The following is a 22,297-nucleotide window of genomic DNA, read 5'->3' as shown; positions in this document are numbered from 1 at the left end:
CTTACTTCAGCACTGATGAAGCTGCTACAATTTCATTGAGGTTAACATGAGGAAATAAACAGCAATTTGAAGTTATTACAACGGCACTTCAACTTCGCAGCTTTGTAAAGGTTAGAGCTGAAATATTTGCAGTGATACGTGACTCAGAAGTTTTTAAACTAAGTACGAGTCAGCGATTTCCTATTCATTAAAGTAGCTGAATCATACTTTTCAACTATTCCAGCAGTGTTGGTTCCTAATTTCCCCTGATACTATAATAACAGATGAAAACATCTCTTTTTTGAGTAAAGGTGAAAAGACCAAATAGGGTCGTAAAGGCTGTGTTATTGATACTGATGAGAGGAAGACAGAAACGGAGAAAAAACCTTTAAAATCAAGGCTGTATGATTTGCATGGGCAAGGGAGCGACATCGCTAACTGTTGTGCAAAAACTTCCCTCCGATTCAAGTGGGAGTGAAAGCAAATAAGAGAAAATTAGACTGAATGAAAGACACCTTGATGGTAATGCTCTCTCTCTTTCTATGGAACCACACATTCTGAAAAGCAATGTTGTTTTAAGGTTACTGCAGTGCAGTTTAACATCACCACAAAATACACAACTATAAAGCTCTGAAGGCCACCCTACAGACTGAGCTGCTCGGACATCCTTCGTAAAAAACCTTTACAAAGACCAAGTGGAGCTGAGATGAGCTCCTCTTCTGCACGAGTCTTTGTTTGACATCGACATCTTCCCCACAACATCACACGTTTCTCTCTTATCCACACACATTAGTATACAGACGACCACAGCTCAGAGTACTTTCCTGTATTAACCACCATGCTTTTCATAGAAATTAGGTATTTACATTTGTTCATCCTCAACTTCTGTTTCCAATTCTTGCAGCTCCAAAGAACAGGATATGAAACATACGATAATAAAAATAACTAATATGTTTATTTACAGACGGCGATAAGGCTGCAACTGATCTCGATTAAAAGGTTCATTATTTGGTCCATGAAGCGTCAGATAATTGTGAAAAATGCCAAAAAACAAAACAAAGGTATTGGGTTTTTACTGTCACAGAAGTTCTATTCACTCAAACCAAAGAATATAAAATCAAGCATGTGATTAAAGGCAATTATTTAGTAGCCAGTTACTCAGTGATTGATCGATCTGACAGATCAGTTAATGACTGCAGCAATGAATGGTTTTCTCTTACAAATCTGGAAAGAAACTTATCATCTTAGCACACAGTTCTAATGTGGTTTTAATGCATTCTGAATGCTGCAGAATCATACATCACTGCAGGGAGGCTCATACTGTCAACAGCCACTGTTTGGTGACGGGGAGAGACTTACAATGTATTTATTTACTGCATCTGTAATCAAATCATAGCAATATGTAAACACCAACCTGCGTTACTGCACTTAGAAACACTACACACACACATACAGGTTTGCAAAGCTATTCGTCTTAGGACACTGCATTAACTTCCATTCCTTACACAAGTCACATCTGAGCCACAAACTTCCTCAGAAATGAGGGTCTCCCACATTAGGACCAGGTTTTGGAATGGCAGAACGGGTCTTAAAGGGGCATCAAATACAAATACATGTACACACAATTACACACTCACACACAGTTAAACTTAGAGGGCTGTGCACTGACCCAGATTGGCATATCGAGCCAGTCCATTGACCTGAACTTGCTGAATGAATGTGCCATAGGTCTGCACGCGTTAAAACACAAGAGACGTACAATCACGGACAGATACACAGGTAAAGAAATGACATATATATATTCTTATGGGTCTGCATAGCGCAAAATAATTACACTTACGGCAACAGTTCAACGTAAAGCGGTTTAAGCCGATGCCAAGAGAGTCAACGTGAGAACACAAGTGTGTGATCGTCACGTTTTAGATCGGTGTTGTGAGAAGTCCGTGTGTGAAGTGGGTGCTTGATGATGTATAGGGGAAAAAGGGGGGCAGTGTCGCGCTGATGCTCACATGATGACTAAGTATGTGTCACGAATTTGACACCAGTGCAGATCAGCTTCAATATAAAGCAAGAGAGAACCTACGGTGAATCAATCGTCTTGACCCTGTAACTCGTACTAAAGCAACAGCAACCATTGAACCTTTGTGTCTTGCTTTGTTTGGTTTAGTTTGCTTGATTTGATTTGATTTCACACTTTTATTCCAGTATAAATATCAAGTGTAGATCCATAGTTCAATAACTTAATTTTTCTCTCAACCACCTGCACCAGTAGAAGTTTGGAGCACTGGTGTGTGTTTTAATGCTTTAAGCATCTGTGAGTACCTTTAACTGGATTTTCTTTAATGCAAAAGCCTTTTTTTTGGCATCAAGTGTCCATATTCTCTTCTCCAAGAGCTCCCGTGGTTTGAGGGACAGCAGCCACCCTCCTTGCCAACATTCTCCTCATAATATAAGTGGTCTTTTTGTTGCCCTGCATAATATAAACATGAACTGTATAGAACATAAAGCTCAACTTTTCCTCTTTTTTGGCTAATAATAATAATGCGGTGTGGTCCTCACTAATCAAAATGGCTTTTGTTTTATTTTTATTCAGCTGAGTCAGACTCCCTGAGTAAGTAATTGTGCCAAAAGTAAAGAGAGATAAAATGTTTGCTTTCTAGTATTGGATTTTTGCTTCTTCTTCTTCTTTTTTTTTTTTTAAACTGAACAAGCTGAGATTAATCAATGTGTATTTATATTTTTTGGTAAAGCTTTCTAATGATTGTGATTTCTGTCGTGCTACAGAGTTTGTCTTTAAAATGAAAGCAATGACACTGATGTTTCTGCTTCTCAGGAATTCAAATCAGTGCAATTAAAGAGACAAACAACAAATTACTAATAATCTATTCAGGCTTAAGGATAACATCTCAATGCAGTTAAAGGTGTGAGAACAGCTCTCGTCAGTGAGGAGAGGTTGAACTGCTGGCACAATCGACCTTTAATTCATACAACACAGCGCCACATGACTGTGTGGGGGTGAAACATTTGCTTTGGCCACAGATACTACACAATTAATCAGGACAATCACTTGGGCGGCCCTGCAGATAAAAGTGGTGTAACCCACACTTCAAGTTCAAGGACGACACTTCAATTAAATTAATATTGGATATAGTGGTGTGGGTTTAAAGACCAAAATCCTGATCCTGCACTTTGAGACTCTATTTCTTAACACCTGTGTCACAAAAATGGAGCATGCCATTTTCTCAGACTCTCTCCACTCGCTCCATCAACTACAAATTTACATATTGTCTTGTTTACTCAAACTAGGATTACTATTAGTTTAAGCTGCTGTCAGTGGAAGTCGGCAAAGAGTGCAATCCGTTCTGCTCGTGAAGTTAAGCTGTTTTTGTCCTTAAATTAATTCATCCTTCTCATCAAATGTGTTCATTAAGTGATGTAGGGAGGGGTGAGCAGACAGGAAGACAGCAGCTGTAAAAATACAGTATAATGAAGTATTCCCTGAGGTATTTATATACACATCTAAAATTATTCATGGCACAGGTTATCCAACACAATGTTGTGAACTCAGGGTGCAAACACACTCACAGAATCATGATATTTCTGCTAAATATATTTCTAAAATTTAAAAAAAGTGTTGTATAAATGTGCAGATGTTATGTTTTTTATTTCTCCGTTTATTACCATTATTAAAAGGTTAGATAGGACCTTTTTTGGGGACAAGAGAAATGAATTAAAGCCACATCTGCTCAAACAAAAAGAGTCGACTTTAAAAGCCTGAATTAATAATAAAAAAAAGAAGAAGGGTCATCGCAAATCCAACATGCCCCGCATTAGATGCAGCCTTCAGCTAAAATCAGCCTCCATCTCATGATCTGAGAAGGTACAACAGCACTCTGTTTGGGACTAATGGCTGTTCTGTTCAATGGCTTTTCCATTTTCCTCTCCTCTGTCTGAGAGCTGACCTCTTTTATCCGCTCTTCTGTTTTTGTCGGAAAAATTCTCTCCTGACGATATAAAAGAAATACCTACTAATGTTTTTTTTTTTATTCTCCGCGTGTTGTCGCCACCTCTAATTCATGTTCATTTTCATTCACAAATGGGTTTTCCATCAGCAGGGACGAAGAGAGAAAGGAACAAAAAAGAATATGTTAAAGGAAATAGATAAAGTGGACAAAATTGACCTCTTGCCGAAAAAACCACTAACAGCAAATCACTTTGGGGGAAATCTCATAGTGTGTGGGAAAGTGGGCAGAAAGTACTGTACCTTTCACGCAGATGGCGACATATATATACGACTCTGTGGGGTTATTCGCAGGGAATCATTATGTTCAATCTCGGTTTGATGGGAACTTGTGAACAGCATCAGCAGGAAAGGCCACTCACGCTTTGCATTTTTGGCTCATTGTGTCTCCGTTTCTTTTCTTTATGTGTTTTGATTTTATGTGATCCTTTATGTGACAGAGAAACACCTTCTCATGATTGTTGAACCAGTTCATACTGACCTCAAAAGACCTGACAAAGACTTGAACATTCTACTGAATCCGTCTTTGTTAACGGATGCTACAAAAGTGCACTTGTGGCAGCCTTTAATCTCCTTTGCACCGAGCTTTAATCAGCCACTCGACACCAACTCCATTCTACTACACTGCCACTCTTCAAACCTACATACATGTTAGTTTTCCTGTTCCGCCTACGGTTAAAGAAAAGGGGGGCGCTACACATGCGTTTCACATAAATAGAACTCTGTCACGACACATCCTCCACCTCCTGAGCGGTCAATCACAACACGAGAGCATGTGAAACGCGTGGGAGAGTGAAGGGATAACATGTTATGTTACATTTGTTCAAACTTAATTTACTATGGAGTTTAACCGAGGCTTAACATTTAAATCTTGTATGAAAACATATTTTCTTTAACCCTTTAAGGTACATACCAAGAAAAAAGCAAAGGGAAATTTTTTTTTTTGCATTTTTTATTATTTTATTTTATTTACTTACTTTAATTAGACCCTACAGTATTTTAGATACAGGCTCTACCAGACGGTTAAGATGTCTGTTCATAATAAACCTGGTTTGCATAATTCATAAAGTACAACATTCAGAACAAGTCACATTAATTTAGCGTTAGTGAGTTCATCTTGATGCGTTTTTCAATGAGAAATAGTGACTTAAAGTGTGGTCGACCAAATGGTTGAGTAGTACCTTAAAGGGTTAAAAATCTGACATTTATATGATCCGTAACACTGGCATTTATTGTGTGCTTGACTCTCCAAAGCGATTCTTGCATTGTGTGTAGGAAAAAGCAGCAACTTGCAAAGGAAAAATCCATCCTGCAGCATTTTCGAAAAACATTTTCTAACAACGAGAGTCATTGGTCATCGGTCAGTGGAAGAGTGAGTAGTCGTTTTATAGAGCAACATAGAGCGTCTTATGTCCTTTCGTTTGCACAAACTAGGCAATCTGATGAAAAAAAAAGAGCATTTTCACAGAAAGGCCATCTAAGCCAATATCTGTCAAATCCCTCTATGACTGTGTATTTAGACGAGCAGGATTTGTATTGTCTTCATGGAAAGTGCACTGCACCTTAATATAACAGCACTTTAAAATGAAGTGGCTGCGTTTTCAGGGCCACAAGCTAATTCTATGATGAAGCATAATGAGGAATATGATGTAGGTCTGCAAACCTGAAAGGTAGGCGTGATGAACTGACAATAGGAAAGGAAAGTTGTGTGCTGCATTTTAATTAATTACACGCAGTCAGTTTTCGGATTGACTCTTATCAGTCTCACAATTAGCTGAGAAAATGAAAAGTGGCGTTAATGCTTTTCTTTCAGTCTCAGTTCCACCTTGTTGTCGGTCTAATGAAAGACGTTCCCGGCACTTCATTTTCATTTTCATCTATATATGTGATATATATTTATATATGTGTGCTATATATTGTATATAAAGTCAAATTTAAGACTTATTAAGACCTTTTAATGCCACCTTGAATGAAATTTAAGACCTGAAAAAACACTATAAATATAGGCGATAGTTGGGGGATCCCGCTGTATTACAACTCAAGTATACATAAAAGATATACAAAAATACAAAATATAAAAAATATTGTACGTTTCGTCTCTACATCTCCCTCTCGGGGTCGCTCGAGAAGAATAATAATGTATTTGAAACCAGCATATGACATTTTTAATGAAGACATTTTAAGGCCTAAATTTTAGATGAATTTAAGACTTTTTAAGGATGTGCGGACACCCTGATATATATATATATATACATACATATATAGTATACATATATAGTATACATACTTATATAGTATGTGTTGAGGCTGAGAATAAAAGAATAACAAGAGATCATAAAATAAAGAAATAACCAAGTCACTGCACAGAAACATGCACTCTGGCCTTTCTTGTTGACTTTGTGCCAGGAGCTGTCACCGTCTGCTCCTCTGCATGTGAGTCTGGACTCATTTTCTGTTTTATTTTTTAAATTTCGTACTGTCTCCTGTCTCCTGCCTGTCCAGTCGGTTGCCCTCACTTCACTTGTGTATATGTTTCATAAGAGTCTTCCTGCTGCATAGGATCCTGCTCGCTTGCTCATTATTCACCCATCTGCCTGTAGGCGCGTTAATGTTCGTCATGAAAGCACCGACCCCTGCCTGTGTGTGTGTGTTGCTGTCTGTGCCGTGACAGTAAAGGTGTTTCACAAACACAAAATGAATTAATAAAAGAAGGAACCCAGCGATATATAAAACACAATCTAGTGCCCTCACATAAAAATGTCATGGAACTACTTTCTGCCATTATGACGTTTAACTTTTAGTTTCAAGGACAAAAGTCGCTTGTCAGTTTTATTTGCTGTGGTCAACCAGAAGCCTTCTTCTTCATTCTGATGTGCTTCTAAGATCAGGGAAAAGACATCGCCATGCATCTTTACATGCTTAATCAAGAGGATTTAGTGTGATTTGGAGTCCTTTAACTTTTGTTTACTACAATAACTACAGTACAAATAGAACATGAATATTTCTTTCATTGTTTTTTTTTTATTTGCTTTATTTACCTTTTTCTTCTCGCTATGACAAGTCTGTGTCCTCTGTTCATGTTTAATCATTTGCACACACTACACTGCCGTATAAAAAGGTTAAAAATATTCACAGGAACACAGGCCTCTGGTATCACCGACTCATCAAACCCTTGAATTGTCTCTGCTATAAAACAAACCGTTTCTGTACACGAGGCAGAGAGACGACGTCCGACACTAAAGTTGGTGTGAGTCTTGAATGACAGCCCTTAGCTATTTACCAACGATAAACACAATGTCATCAGGATGGAAGCGTATTTGCGCGACGCCGGACTGAAAATGATTCTCCGATCCTGATTGCTGCACAGTTAGTGGCATTATTGTTATCAATGTCGGCCACTTACACACGGGTGGCTCGAAAAGCCAATCTGAGAAGGCAATCAGGGCTTCCCATTGTGTGGATAAGACCAGAGAGGAGGAATTATGACAACAGGGAGTGCATCAGAAAAAGCAATCTCACTCCGATGGGGTGAAAGTTTGCTGAAAGGATAGTGAACTGTTGCTCTGATTTCTGTGACCCATAGCGGGCCATAAAACTTCATAAAAGAGCTGTTTATTGTCAGAAATCTAGGTCTTACTGAATAACTGTGAGTCAAATAATTGCCATTTTAATGATTCAAAACTAGTAAAACCTGTGCAGTTCTGACTTCTACCAGCAGAGAGCGCACATCAACCAAAGCCTTAAAGGTAATTCGCAGGAGAAAAAGTAACGACTAAAACCAAAAAAAGTGCACTAAAACGTGAGATTAAATAAAAACGTGTATTATTTTAGAAGAATAACTACTAAAAATGTAACATAATGTTATTTATGACCCCCGAAAGTGCATTAAATCGCTTTGACAGGACATGGCTGCACTTTGCACATCTGCAAAACCAGTCAGGTTTTCCCATATGGATCAGGTAGCTGCATGGCTACGGCTATTTTTTCCAAGTAAGATAGGATAATGCTGAAAATTAGTGCCACAAAATGGTCATTTGCAAAGGCATTAATTGTTTTATTAAGCTCACATAACTCATGTGCCGTTAACGTACACCGCTTCAACTGAAGGTGTAGAAAATGTGCAAACCTGCTCACCTCTGCCTGACAGACAGAGACAAAATTGCTGCCAGAGAAATGCATGTGGTTTTACAAGCTGGTATTACCATGGAAAGAGGCTGGCAATCGATTAACGATGCAGCACTTTGAATCAATAATGTCTACGCTGAGTCACACTCTCCAGTCTATGGGTGCTTGATTTGGCCAGCGAAGGAGCGGGGGGGGCTTTGCACTTCCTCAGGTCACAGACAAACGATAATTCTTGCCTCCCTGCTGCCTTCACAATTACACCAGCTGTATTAAAGCCATTTTTCATTCAAAAGTCCCAAGGCTGAGAGAAAACCAGAAAAAAAAAGGCTGAGCACAGAGAGCGAAGTCCTGGATGTGACCAGGACTCCCCGTCCCGACACACTCGTCTTACTCATTTCGCCGTCCCCATTAATTCACATTAAGTATACGTGTAGTCACGGCGTGGTGACAGAACCAACCCACCAGGAAATTACAACAAGAGAAAGTCAATAGCTATCAAAGCAGATGAATGTATGTGACAATGCTGAGGACTGAACAAAAATAAAGCACAGAAGTTAAACTATGTGTTCATTAATTCATCCTTCGTCTACGGCTTTATCCTCCACATGAGGGGTCGCGGGTCACTGGAGCTTATCCCAGCTGACACAGGGCGGAAGGCGGGGGGGAGACCTTGGACAGGTCGCAAGGTCCATCGCGGGGCAAACTGAGACAAACAACCCTCCACGCTCACATTCAAACCTACAGGCTGTTTTGGACATAGAGAGAACATGCAAACAGAGAGACCCTTGTTGTGAACCTAGGTCTTTTTTTGCAAGGCAACAGCCACTATGCCAAAACTACTTATCCATCCATCTTCTACCACTTTATCCTCCACATGAGGGGTGCGGGGAGGGGCTGGTGCCAATCCCAGCTGACATTTCGCACAAAATGGGGCACATTCTGGACACTTACTGTCAATTAAGAGTGTCCAGTTTTACCTAATCCCCATCTTACATGTTTTTGGACTGTGGGAGGAAGCCGGAGAACCTGGAGAAAACCTGCGCACACAAGGGGAGAACATGCAAACTCCATGCACAATGGCCCTTGTTCCGACCGGGTCGAGAACCCCTAGGGCTTTGTGTTTCAACTACTCTGTGACATCTTCAATTGATAAAGTGTCCAAAAGCAAAACATAAGAGTGCAATTTTGAAAATGTATTAAAAAAAATGAGTTTTATATTAATTAATACCAGGAGCCATTTTGGACCACAACAGACAAACAAAGGGACGGGTGAGATGCAAAATTTTCCACAAGCTGCTGCTAAAATTCACTTTCCCCTGCTCTACATGAGTCAAAACTGTGACCCCAGAACACACACACCAACACATACATTTACACATAACTGTGCTAATGTAGCTAACGAAGCAGACAATTTTCACAATTAACCAAATCCATTATAGTAAGTAAATTCATGTCCAAAAAAACAACCACGCTGTTGGACTCACTTGAAAAGTCCACGTCCCCAAGGAGTCACAGTACGGCTGCACTCTGACTTCTTCTGCTGCTGCTAACTGTGTTTGTACTTGTTTGATGCACGGCCTTCGCTGCTATAAAAAGTAATTACACAGCACGTCGAGTCCAGAAAAATTTACGTGCAGCCAAACAAAACAGACACTGTCAGTTGATTTATTTGTGCATTTTTAAAATCGCTGCAATTCTTAACGGCTGTTAAACAACTCATAATAATAATAATGATCATTAACATCCTCTGACATAAGGCGCTGAAATTCTTTATCACCGCGACAAGGAAGCTCTTTTATACAGGACACGATTAAGGACAATTGTAAATCTGATCCGTTTTGGCCCCAAATGTCACCTTCACTATGTGTTGATCAAAATCTTTTCCATGAAGTTAAACTGAACAATGAAGCTCACGCTGTAACCGTCCTTGGGATATGACTCATTGAGAGTATGCATGTCCTGAGAAAAGGACAAAAATAATAATAAAAAAATTATATATTGGAATACAACCACAGGAGCACTGAAATAGGGCTACATTTCGCATAATAAACTGCTGTGACTGCCGTGTTCATTTGCACCTCTTTCACATGAAGTGTCTCAAAGTGTACCAAATACCTTTTGTAAGTGTTTTTTGTGTGTGTGTGTGTGTTCAAGGCGGACAGGGACTGCACTCCTGTTGCAGCTGTCGTTACCAAGCAACCTAAACCACGTGCGCCCGAGATGACGACCAAGTTGACGCAGTTTACCTCGGCCTCTCTGACTCAACAGACTCAATTGAGGGAAAATACAAAGCGTGGCAAAGATCGATAATAAGAGATTGTTAACGTCTCAAAGTTGCAAGTAAGACGTTGTCTTTACCACCGCTGTCCTAGAGCATTTTTGATGTTTTTTATGTCCTCCCCTTCCCTCTCCTCCACATGTGTCGAGCTGCTGCCAACATTTGCTCATCTTGTTTCTCTGATAACTTAAGATCCAGATGTCCACCGACTAAAACCCTTCAAAAAATATATAAATACAGTCAAAACCAACCAAAACCTAACATATATGGATATATGGACAACAAACAGTCCGTTTAGACTTTCTAGCGGACCAACGACAACAACAAAACGCACATGCACATGTGACACTAAACCAATGAAGCGCACTATTAACTCAATTTAACTCATTGTTTATAATTAAAAAAAGACCCTTAAAGTGAAAACTGTGATTCTGATAGGAAATTAATGAAATTATTGGTTGATGAGTGCATGTTCCATCCCTCCTGTCAGACAACCTTAACTAAAAATATGACTCTCATGAACGTAAAAGTGGAAAAACAATGGTTCATCATCTCAACAGCAGGTTAAATCAGCAAATACGGTTATTATTCATAGAGACAACACCTGATCACAGAGACACCACGACAAGCACACGGGGGGTTTTGATGGCAAGCAAAAAAGGTTTCACGAACACACATGAGGGGAGTTACTTTAACTCAGTATCGTGACAAACAAAGAGGCCAAAAGAGGCCTGCTGAAAAAAAAAACATCAAGCCTGCTTCTTCAGGGAATGGACACCAAACACCAAACACCAAAAAAGCAAAAATCCATGCAACAGCAAGGCAGCATCATTCTTCTAGGGATTAAGAGACCCAGACATAACGACACACACACACACACACACACACACACACACACACACACACACACACACAAAGTGAAGGGACTCAGGTTTCCCTTTCCTTGAGGTCAAATAAAAAGTTACATAACATAAAATAAAACTTGCCATGTAGTTTGCTGTGGTCACACTCGGGTATGCAAGATCAAAACGGGTAACCAGTGCAGGCTGCAGGTAAGAAACGAGAGACAAGATCACTGGCCAGTTGACTTGGGGTAAAGAGAGAGAGAAAGAAGTGGGAGTGGGTTAAGATTGAATGAGGATGATGTGGAGTGGATCACTCAGGCTTCCTGCATTATTTCTGTTCATGAGGAAGAGCCTCACACACACACACACAGACACAGTGGTGGTAAATTTTAGACATCATTCCCCTCGAGGACTGACTGCACAAGAGGAAAAAAATAACACAAGGTCACTGTTGCCATGTTGATAGAGTGTAAAAATGTGCAAGGAAATAAAAATAAAGTTAGATTTGAACGATGAATGACAATGGACAGAGCTGCTGGCGTTTCCATTAGAGCGGCACGCAATCGTTAATGGATCAACACAAAGAGAAAGAGGCAGCAAAGAGAAATAAAGACGTTTAAATGTGTCCACGGAAACAAAGCTTTCTCACCAACATTATTCCAAACATAATCAACCCAGACTTTGCTTCTGACTTGCCACATGAGATCAGAGTGACTGCATACAAGATTAATTGAATTTCTTTTATTTCCTTCCCTGACAATCTCCTAAATGAATTTTGAGCTAACTTAAAAGGAAACAGATTTCTATGTGTAATGCTTCTCCAAATCTGTATTATATAATTTAATTGAACGTTTATTTAATCCATGATGTTTCCAGTCCAAGACTAAAAGTTTTTTTTCCGAAGAGAGAGATGAAGACGAATTGCATAGTCACAATTCGTACGCCTGCTTTAATCTCCACAAGGTTTATTATTTTCCCCTCTCTGGTTTTTACGTTATAGATTCATGTGTTTCAGTTACAAATCATAAATTAATTCTTCTCTTCTCTGTGCTTCTGTGAAGTAACACACAGAAAAATATGCATGTGATTCATTCTGCACTGACTGACAATAAAAAGCCTCTCCTCTCCTCACATCCAACGTTGCCCTCTGCTGGCTAAAACACATACAAAAAAAAACAGCCTCTATCTTTAGCACAATCATTGTATTGACCTGGGTTAATTCAGCTTAGTGAGACACAGACGTCAGGGTCCAGCACGTCAATGCCACTTCTTCATGAATCCAGACAATGAGCTGCGAGGAGTGACGGCAGAGACGTGGCAGGATGTGAAGGTGGAGTGTGTTTTTTTTTTTAAGTTTCTCTTTCCAATGACATTTAAAAAACTACAAAGTCACAGCAAGAACGCCAAAACAAAGAAGTGTGTTTGCTTTCACGTGGGAAACAAAAGCAGAAAAGACAGATTCCATGTTCAAGAACTAAAAGGGCATATAGGAGGGAGGGAGAGAGAGGGAGAGAGAGAGAGAGAGAGAGAGAGAGAGAGTGAGAGAGAGAGAGAGAGAGAGAGAGAGAGGCCATGTTGGCAGACGTTCATGGTACTGGATTGGGATGAAGGTTAGAGGATCATGGTCTCTATGGTGAAAGAGAGGATTGAGTGCACTGTGCTGACCTTGAGTGGCGAGATGTGGGAGTGGGACACGTAGCCGTGGACGTTCTCGATCTCAGACAGGTTCTTCTGAGACACGTGCACCAGCTCGGGAGAGCGCGCCTCATTGGTGAGCCGCGGGAATCCCTGGTCGAGGGGCGGGGAGTCGTCTTCTTGGTAATGGTACTGCTGTGAGCGGGAAGGAGACGGGTAAAAGGGAGGAAGAGGAGGAGGAGGACATGAGGGAGGAAGAAGAGCAAGGACAAAGACAGGGGGATGAAGACAGAATGCTGATTGAAAAAACTAAGTAGAAACTTGAGATTACTGCTGTCTGGACAGGACTAAAGTACATGTATGTGATATTTAGCATCACCATGGTTGTTTACAAGTGAAACAGTTACATATAGACAATATAATTTGATACAATGTTGAAAATGAACAAATGGATGGATTATTATGGACAATGTATGGATAATCTATGAAAGCTGATGTGCTAATACAGTTTATGGCATAGAAATGTATCAAAATAATTAATCCTATCATCATGCCTTTGGTCTTTGTCGAATTTGTATGAGTTTGACTGGCTGCACTAAGTTTTTACTGTTCCTTACTGTTTATGGCAAAATAAATTGGTTCATTTTTAGGATATCAATGTCACAAAAATTTAGATTTTTAAGAAAAATGAAAGCTATTTATTCTGCTACTGTAGTTATTCAAGTAGGTCTCATTGCAATGTATATTCCATGCACTTTTTACACTTTAAATCACATTTCAGCGTGCAAACAAAACAAATCTGTGACCTGTAATATCAACACGACTTCAAGTTCAGCTCTGTAAAGCTGCTGATATTAAGGATTATAAACATATTTATAATAAACCGGTATTTGTGGTTATGAAACAAGTTAGAAATAGGACATTTGATTCCATCACAGCATAAAATAATCCAAAATTCAATTAAAACCAAGACTGAATTTTGTCCCCAGGGAAATCCAATGGCTCATAGAGCAAATGCCTTCCACTGTATTCTTCTCTATTAAGGTTGATTTTCAAGGAAATATGTCTCAATTATAAGATCCTATAACAGAGATAATGACATGGGTGGATTAACAGGATGATACTGTATGCACAAAAAAATATCTACCCCCCCCTTCTCACCCAGGGAGCGTTCATCAAGGCAGGGTTCATGCAGGGTGGGGACTGGCCGTTGTGAAGCGAGCCCTGCACTGCTGGTGGCCTGTTCTGGAGAGAACAACAGGACCGTGTGTGACCACCGAGAGCAAACAAGAGGAGCAGGTGTGATACACAGAGAAAAGTCCATACAGTTACACGTCCAAGTCACGTCTGAGGATCAACAACCAGCGCACTCACACAGGAGCAAGAACTCACACAACAGGAGGCATGCAGGACAAAACATATGATGACAAACAGCAACACAGACATTGAAACATGTAAAAAATAGCTTAAGACATTTAAGAGGGTTTATTGGCAGAAATTGAATACCTATGTTTGTATCATTCTAATTCTGCCTTTTATATGTACTATAACATGTATTTAGCTTTTAAAGCAAATGCTTCTAACAAAAAATACTAGAATGACGCACTACAGACGTTTCTGTAGTGCAAAGGTCACTGCAGTTCCCTGCCACATATGATAAAAGGAGGGATGAGTGTACGAGTCCTTTATTTGTCACAATCAAATGAAGTCTCACAATTTGAAATCACCTATTTTCACACAGTGGACCTTTGAAGCACTTGGTTCCAGTTTCAAGGAACTGAATGCCACATGTGCAGAATAGAAGAGTTGTGTCCTGTTGCTGAGCCACTAAGGTAAAGGTAAGGAGGAACAAGATTCTTTGTGTTATATCGTTCCATGGCAATGAGTCATACTGATTGTTGGAACTCTGTTGAATATGGGTTTGTAGCTTTATCTGCACAGAGTGGCTGAAAAGTGATAAGTGAACACATCAGATTCAGGATAGAAGCTGAGATTGTGGTTCACTGCATTTCTGAGATGGAAAAAAACCCAAATTGTAACAGTTATTTGTGATGATGCCTACAGGCAGCAATGCAAGGAGATGTATTCTAATGTGAGGAACATCAGCTCTGGGCCAGCTGCATATCAACGACCAGGGCAACTACTATAAATAGACATTTATTCTGTGAATTTGCCAGAGCTGTTATTCTTACGCTTGAGTTATCTCGTGTATGATCTTGAAGAATGAACGTGAAACAAATGTCGGGTGACTAAAGAGGTGCTAATAATAAAATAAGGAACTCAGTTATACTGTTATAGATATTGCACTTCACACACGTTGCTCTTATTTTACCCTCATACAAATCGCCCAATCTTCATTCGTGAACTAAACATTTCTGTCATGGTTTTACACTTGATGTTAAAAAATATGGAATGAAGTCTGTTCAATATGGAGACACGTCCTTTATCTTTGAAATACGGAACACATTCTTATTTTTCTGAACGGTCCTGATATAAATGGGTCATTTTCCAAAACAACTCTGTTATCAACATTTATCCTCTTAGTCGGCATTAAAATGCATTGTGGTAGCAGATTATCAACTTTTTGAAATTGAGGACACAACAGTTCAGGGGTAACGCACCCTGGACATGATCTGACGCAGCTTACAATCTTTCTTCTTCTATTATTATCTCAGTGAGGTAATGCATGATTCTGCAGCCTCAAACCCAAACCTGAACTATCACAACGCTCGTGTCTGATCCTTATCAAAAACTTGACCTACACCAGAGTCTAACCTGAACCATAAAAAACTAAAACAGTCCCTTGAAGCTGTGTCAGAAAATCAGGATCCCACACACACACAGGACATAATTTGCTCTCGGTCTTCTCTGAATACGAGGACATGATGTGGCCAGCAGGAGTTTGTGCATCTGCTTAAGTGCTGTGGCAGATACCAAGTACAGATGTTTGCAGTGGGAGTTGCTTTAGGCAGGAGGAGGAGGCAGGTGTCTCTTTGGCTGAGCACAGCAACTTTAACCGGGGAGGCGGAGACGACCCCAAGATAGAAACTACAAGCACACCATGTCTGATATTACAGTATTCTCTCTCCTTACACAGTCAGCACTTCCAAATATATACGATTCATCTCGTAATCACATGTTATGGAACATCAGTTAGCTCATATATTATTGTTAGTCAAGTGCAAGCACACTGATGGACTCACTGTAGTTTGTGCCAGCCAACATCCCATAGTGCAGAACTGTGCCAGTGGATTCATTGATAATAAACTAGGAAGATAATCAGAGCAGCTGCACACTGACCATAGAAACTACCAGCAGGAAGTGATTTTATGTTTTATTTTTGTGCATTTTACTTCATTTATTTCATAAACTCCAACTCTAATGCCATACACTGTAGGGTTTAGACCACTTGATGTAAATTATAATTTCAAAGACGGTGACGTGAAAAAATAAAAGTTAAAACAAAAAAGCCGAGTTAGTCATTCATTCAGCATAATGTTTTTACCAGATGGTGCAGTAAGTCTCCAGCTGGTGTCAAACCCTCTCAAACACTGGGTTTGTGTCTAAGGAAAAAACTAAAGCTTAAACTAAATCAAATATCAAGGTTAAAACATTTATGAGGCATGAATTAAATAAAGTAATCATAAAGAATGTTTGAATAAGTGTGTACTCCCTTTAAAATTTGGTTTCAATTGCCTTAGATTATGCACTTCAGGCAAAGGCCTTGCTTTATTTACAGAGGATGTCGTGTGCTTTTTAAATTTATTGTGCACAAAAAAATCTGCAGTCTCACCATTAGATGTCACTATTTCTTACACATTGGACTATTATAATAGAGTTTGCTACAACAATAGTCTCCATTTCCTTTAAGACTATGACGCACATTGACGCTAAAAAGACTTTAAAAGTAGCTAAAAATAACTATGACAACGACAAAAATTGTCTTTTTTAAAAAGCAGCGAGAGCAGGTGCTCTATATATGTGCAGAGTTCAGCTCTCCTGTTCCTACTGTTCGTAGGAATCAGGACATTGTCAGAGAACAGGGACAGAGGGTGTGTGAGAGAGAGTAAAGCCACAGAAAGAGGTCAGTTCACACAACCATGAGGAGAATCCACGCTAAATCTGCACACATTCTGAACCTGCCCTCGGCGATGCCACCACACATCTACATCTTATCATAATTCTGCCGGTTAGAGCTATAGATAACGCAGAGGAGAGGAGAGAAGGCACCACACGTGAGTTAGGCTTTGCACACAGCACAGCACAGCACAGCCCGGCCAACCCCACAGATACAGCGTATTATTAACACTCATGTTGAGAAGCGTTTCACTACTGAAGCAGAATTTGCAAAGATTAATCCATAAGATTAGTCTTTTTTTGTTGATGAGCTCATTTTTTAAATGCATGTGTATATGTGTAGAATTCACAGTTCGATGCATATAAAAAGTAGACATAGTCTCCAGCTCTGCAAAGTGAAGCCAATATAGAAGTGCTGCAAACATGAAATGTGTAAATTCAAAAGAATTGTAATAGTTTATAGTCTTCTCTAATACGACACAATGTCCATTTTGTAAATAATGCTCATATTAAGCAACCAAATAATCAATAAATTGTGACATATACTGGGGCATGGATGCCATGTGATTGACAGGTGTTAAGTGAACAAGCTCTTATTCACCTCCTTTCTTCAAAATATGGATAAAACTGGTTTAAATAAAACAAAAAAGACTGATACTGGATGTGATTTTACAAACACAGGAGTAAAAGCAACGTCAACTAGAATCCCTCAAGCTAGAATAACAAAGGATGATCAAATTAGCAGGTGTATCATCACATGATTTTACATCTCACTGTTTTCATTTCAGGTTAATTGATTAACCTGTAAAAAAAACATGTATTTATAGTCGTCCTGGGCCAAAAGGAAAATAGAAAATGGAGAGATTACAGTTCACCTTATGAAAGTATTGGAATTAAAGCTGTATTTTGAATGCATATTAAATCTACTGTATTTCATAAATCTGTCGATCTCACATGCAAATATTCTAATCCTTCATCCAGTGGTCTTTATCTCCCTCAGTTCAAGTTGTTATTGTGGGACAATTATTAATACATTCTATAAGTAACGTGTGAAATGTATGTGAATTCATAAATCCATAATGGCAAAGTGAAGTGTGTTACCGTGGTCAATATTTTCCCTTCAAACTGTTTAAATGTAAACAGGCCACAGTGAAAAGTTTAAAAATCCAAGACTCACTGTGTCTGAGTGTTTGACTTCTACAGTACATTAAGTCATCGGAGTAACTCTGACCTGTCACCAGCGAGAGAAATGAAGCGTGACAGAACAGGGAAGCAGAAACATTACATCAGTTGTGCCCTCATTAAGCCCCAGTAAGCATTAGCAGAGCTTCAAGGATCTCCGAGTAAAACAAAGTTTATTTTAGCACTGCTTCTTAAAAAAAAGAAGGTTTCTCACTGACACAAACCTGTGACCAATTAGAGCTTTACTTCTTCAGGTATATCACATTTATACTGATAGGACAACAGGGTAATACTCAGTGCTCTGACTCCACAGCGAGACAAGACACTGGAAAAGCAACCTCTAAAAACAACAGAGAATGAATAAGTGTGAACATCACTACCTGTTTGTTGCTCTGACGCAAAGAAAAGTGGACTCTGCGACCTACCTTGCATCCAAACATCAGCGACAAAGTGTTGTTGCTGCAGGCAACTTTGCAATGGCACAGCACTGGGGTGCATTCTGGGCTTGACACTATGGGAGACATTAAAAAATACCACCGAGCGAGCGCCGAGACAAAAGGAGATAAGCCGACGGAGAACAAAACAAGACGAGAGAGCGAAAGAGAGAGGCTTTGCATACGGGCTTTTACTGACACAAATACAGTACATTCACATCTCTTTAGACTCATACTCCCCCCTCCTCCCTCTCTTCCTGCTCCTTAACCCTGACCAGCCTCTTCCTCCACTGAAGTCTCATCTCTGTGGAAATCAGACTATTACCAGAACAATTATGCTTGATTAGAGAGGATCGTCACAGTCTTTATTCTACATACTGTGCCACTGACGCCCAGTAGTCGATGCAAGTCAACAAAGATGACCCTTTATCGCAGAGAAGCTCACGCCTCATTGACTGCAACACTTTCAGGATTTTCCTCAAACTATACCAATGCAGGGAAGAGATTTGCAGACAGTAAAAACCAAAATGAATCCATACAACATTGAGATTAGATTAGCTGGTTGGCTGAATACTTAATATATAATACATTTGCAGACGAGAGAAGAACTTTGAGGGGAAGACAAAACACTACTGGGTTTCCTGCTCCCGTGGGAAATTCCTGATTCAGATTAAGTAATTTCTTGACTCTGAATCTAGATCTTCTAAAAAAGATACTGGAAACTTAAGGAGGGTGAGAGCATTACTGATATCTCAGTTATTGTTGTGTGAGATCTGGTTATATTCTGGTCAACGAGCATATCCATGACACTTCTGTGACTGATAGTCTTGTAAACCTCACTGGACATACTTTCCTATTTAATAAAGACTTCTTTCAAGTGAAATCTATAAACAACTATGAGCTAATGTTTCTATTTTTTTTTTTATGGAATATATCTTAAGAAATACACCTTATAGTGCATTTCTCAGTTATACAGCACTGTGTTACTTTAAATGAACCACTAGATGGAGCTGTAACACAGACAATGTCATACACTTTCAGGTGCAGGGGCTGTTAACTAAAAACTCAATTATAGCCAACTTTAATGAACAGTTACTGAGGTCATTGAGGATTAATTAATCGGGAACGCCGTAGAAAAGACTTTCACAGCTCATTCTGGAATATTATTATCTGTTGCAAAAGTCATTTTAAGAATGCACACATGCACACACACATATATATATATATATATAATTTTCACATGTAATACTAATTTAATACTAAGACCTACTATTATCATTCCACTTTTTATATATATAATTCACAACCCTCAGACCATAACAGCATTACAGCCTGAGTAAATGAGTTTTACACACACACACACACACACACACACACACACACACACACACACACACACACACACACACACACACACACACACACACACACACACACACACACACACACACACACACACACACACACACACACACACACACACACACACACTTCCTCCACACTGGGTAATGATCCAATTACACATGCATTCATTCCAGAGGAAACGAGCGTGGAAACATGTCAGCTCCATGCTGCCATATATTTGTCACACTGTGACACAAATTCATAAGAATATACGCTGCTGTGTGCCAATGCATGACATCACACTGTAACAGTGAAACTGGACCCAAATACAAGTTATGTTTCCATGTGTATTGATTGTAGAAGATTAAAATAACTGATTTTCTATCATTATGACATCATGTAATGGTTTTTAACTGCATAATGAGTTGTATATATTCCAGTTAACCCTAACCCCCTTTCAGCTTCACATATTCCCAGTCAACCAACTAATGAGTCATTATGCCAGTTAATTTCCTCTTCATGCTGATTTTCTATGAATTAAAGCTTTGATTCTTTTTTTTAATAAAAGATAATGAAGGCACAGTTTTCCTTCAGTGAGTAACATTCAGACAGAAACCGCTGAGGAAATCAAAGAAGTCAAAGAAATCAAAGAAGTCTCATGGGTGTTTCAGACAAACAATGGTGCAGATAAATGCATCATGATCTTGACAGATAAATGAATTGTTAAAGGAAAATTGTATTATGTTTGTGTCATTTGTGATTAGTTGATAGTTGTATTTTGTGTCCAATTTGTATTGTAATTTGTGTTGTATTTACATCAAAGCCAACATGTGCTCATTAGGGTAATTCCACCCGTAATTTCATTGAGACAAAAAAAAATTCTAAATATTGGTTATACTGTTCAAATTTCAAATTTAACACACAGAATCCCAAAAAAATACATTTACATTTACAATGCAGCAACTACACTCTTAGAAATAAGGGTTCCAAAAGGGTCCTTCTACAAGGGCTGAGGTTCTACCTGGAACCATTTGCTTCTGAAAAACCCTTTCCCGAAGAAAGGGTTCTTGGTAATACTAATGATTCAAGTAAAAACCATTTTGATCCAGATAACCCTTTAAAACCCCTTTCCTGAATAAAGGGTTTTAAAAGGGTTCTTGGTGGTAGAACCTTTTTATAAGCCAAAAAGGGTTCTTCTATGAGGACAAGCCGAAGAACCTTATATGGTTCTACTTTGCACTTGCATTTCTAAGAGTGTCCTGTACAAAAAAGAAGAAGAAGAGCGAGGTATGGCCTGGGTCCCCTTAAATAACAGGAGCATATTCTTCATTCTGTTTGCTGGGTGAAACACAAAGACGGATAAACTGCGGTGGCAGCGGTTTATTGTTACAATCTTTCAAGGGATTATATCCCATGTCTTACCTTTCCTCTTTCTTCCATGTCTCTACCTTACATTCCCTGACATCCAGTACAGAAAAGCAAAAGAGGAGGAGGGGTGGGGGGATTCCCCAGGAAACAATACCAGCATTCTAACAAGAGAAAGCAAGAGCAAGACTGAGAGAGGAAGCATGAATGGGCCAAAGGCCCGGTATAATGGCTCTCACAAAGACAGAGAGACCGTGAGATAAAAAGCAAGAGGAGTCAACATGCTTTCTTTTCCCTCGTTATCACACACACAGCTCACAAAAACACAAATTAGACAGAACCAGCTGGCTGGTAAAAACAAGAAAGATTTGTCATGATAACAACATGAGTCCTGCCAATAGTAATGTATCACTAATCTCATTGATAGTATTTGCAGCATACGCAGTAAATGAGAAGAAGAGAGCATTCGTCATGTCCTGAAGGCGACAGAGGCTACAGAGCCAAAATCACAATGCCAAAGCCTCAGGACAATAGATGAAGCCTATAAATCTGCATTAGAAGATAATTGGCCACATTTTGGTCCCGATCTGGCCCTTCAGACAGTCGTGGGCGACTTCCGATTTGAGTCTAATTTGAACATGCTATCTGGCCAAATTATTCTGTAGTGTGAGGGATTAACAGATGGGATTTTAACACCATTGGACGCATGAGTCTCACCGATTTCAAATTAAAGTATCAGACATGTTTGGTATATTCACAAACCCTGTAATAACATAGGTAGTGAGATGAGTGAGACTCTAGTCCAGGGTTTCTCACACCTGGTCCTGGGGAGCCACTGTCCTGCATGTTTTCGATTTAGATTTCCCTGCTCCACACACCTGATTCAAATAAATGTGTCGTTATCAGGCTTCAGTAGAGCTCACTGACGAGCCGGTCATTTGAATCAGGTGAGTTTGAGCAGGGAAACATCTAAAACATGCAGGACAGTGGCTCCTTGTGCTTTTTCAGGATT

The 22,297-nt window shown here is 39.4% G+C and overlaps 1 protein-coding gene across 1 annotated transcript in view; it reads right to left on the bottom strand.

The window, feature by feature from the left end:
* The window catches only part of dlg2 (discs, large homolog 2), a gene marked incomplete at its 5' end in the record, with an annotated part of 80,927 nt that extends 62,261 nt beyond the window's left edge, over nt 1-18,666 (bottom strand). The window contains 2 exons of the mRNA XM_083910836.1: nt 12,914-13,075; nt 18,568-18,666. Coding sequence (XP_083766962.1) covers nt 12,914-13,075; nt 18,568-18,666 — 261 coding nt within the window. The remainder of the gene's footprint in view (nt 1-12,913; nt 13,076-18,567) is intronic.
* Nucleotides 18,667-22,297: the final 3,631 nt, after the last annotated feature.

This window comes from Microchirus variegatus (genome assembly GCF_963457635.1).
Source record: "Microchirus variegatus genome assembly, chromosome: 2".
Taxonomy (NCBI): Eukaryota; Metazoa; Chordata; class Actinopteri; order Pleuronectiformes; family Soleidae; genus Microchirus; species Microchirus variegatus.
Note: the sequence above shows the minus strand (reverse complement) of the source record. Positions and strands in the feature narration are given on the sequence as shown.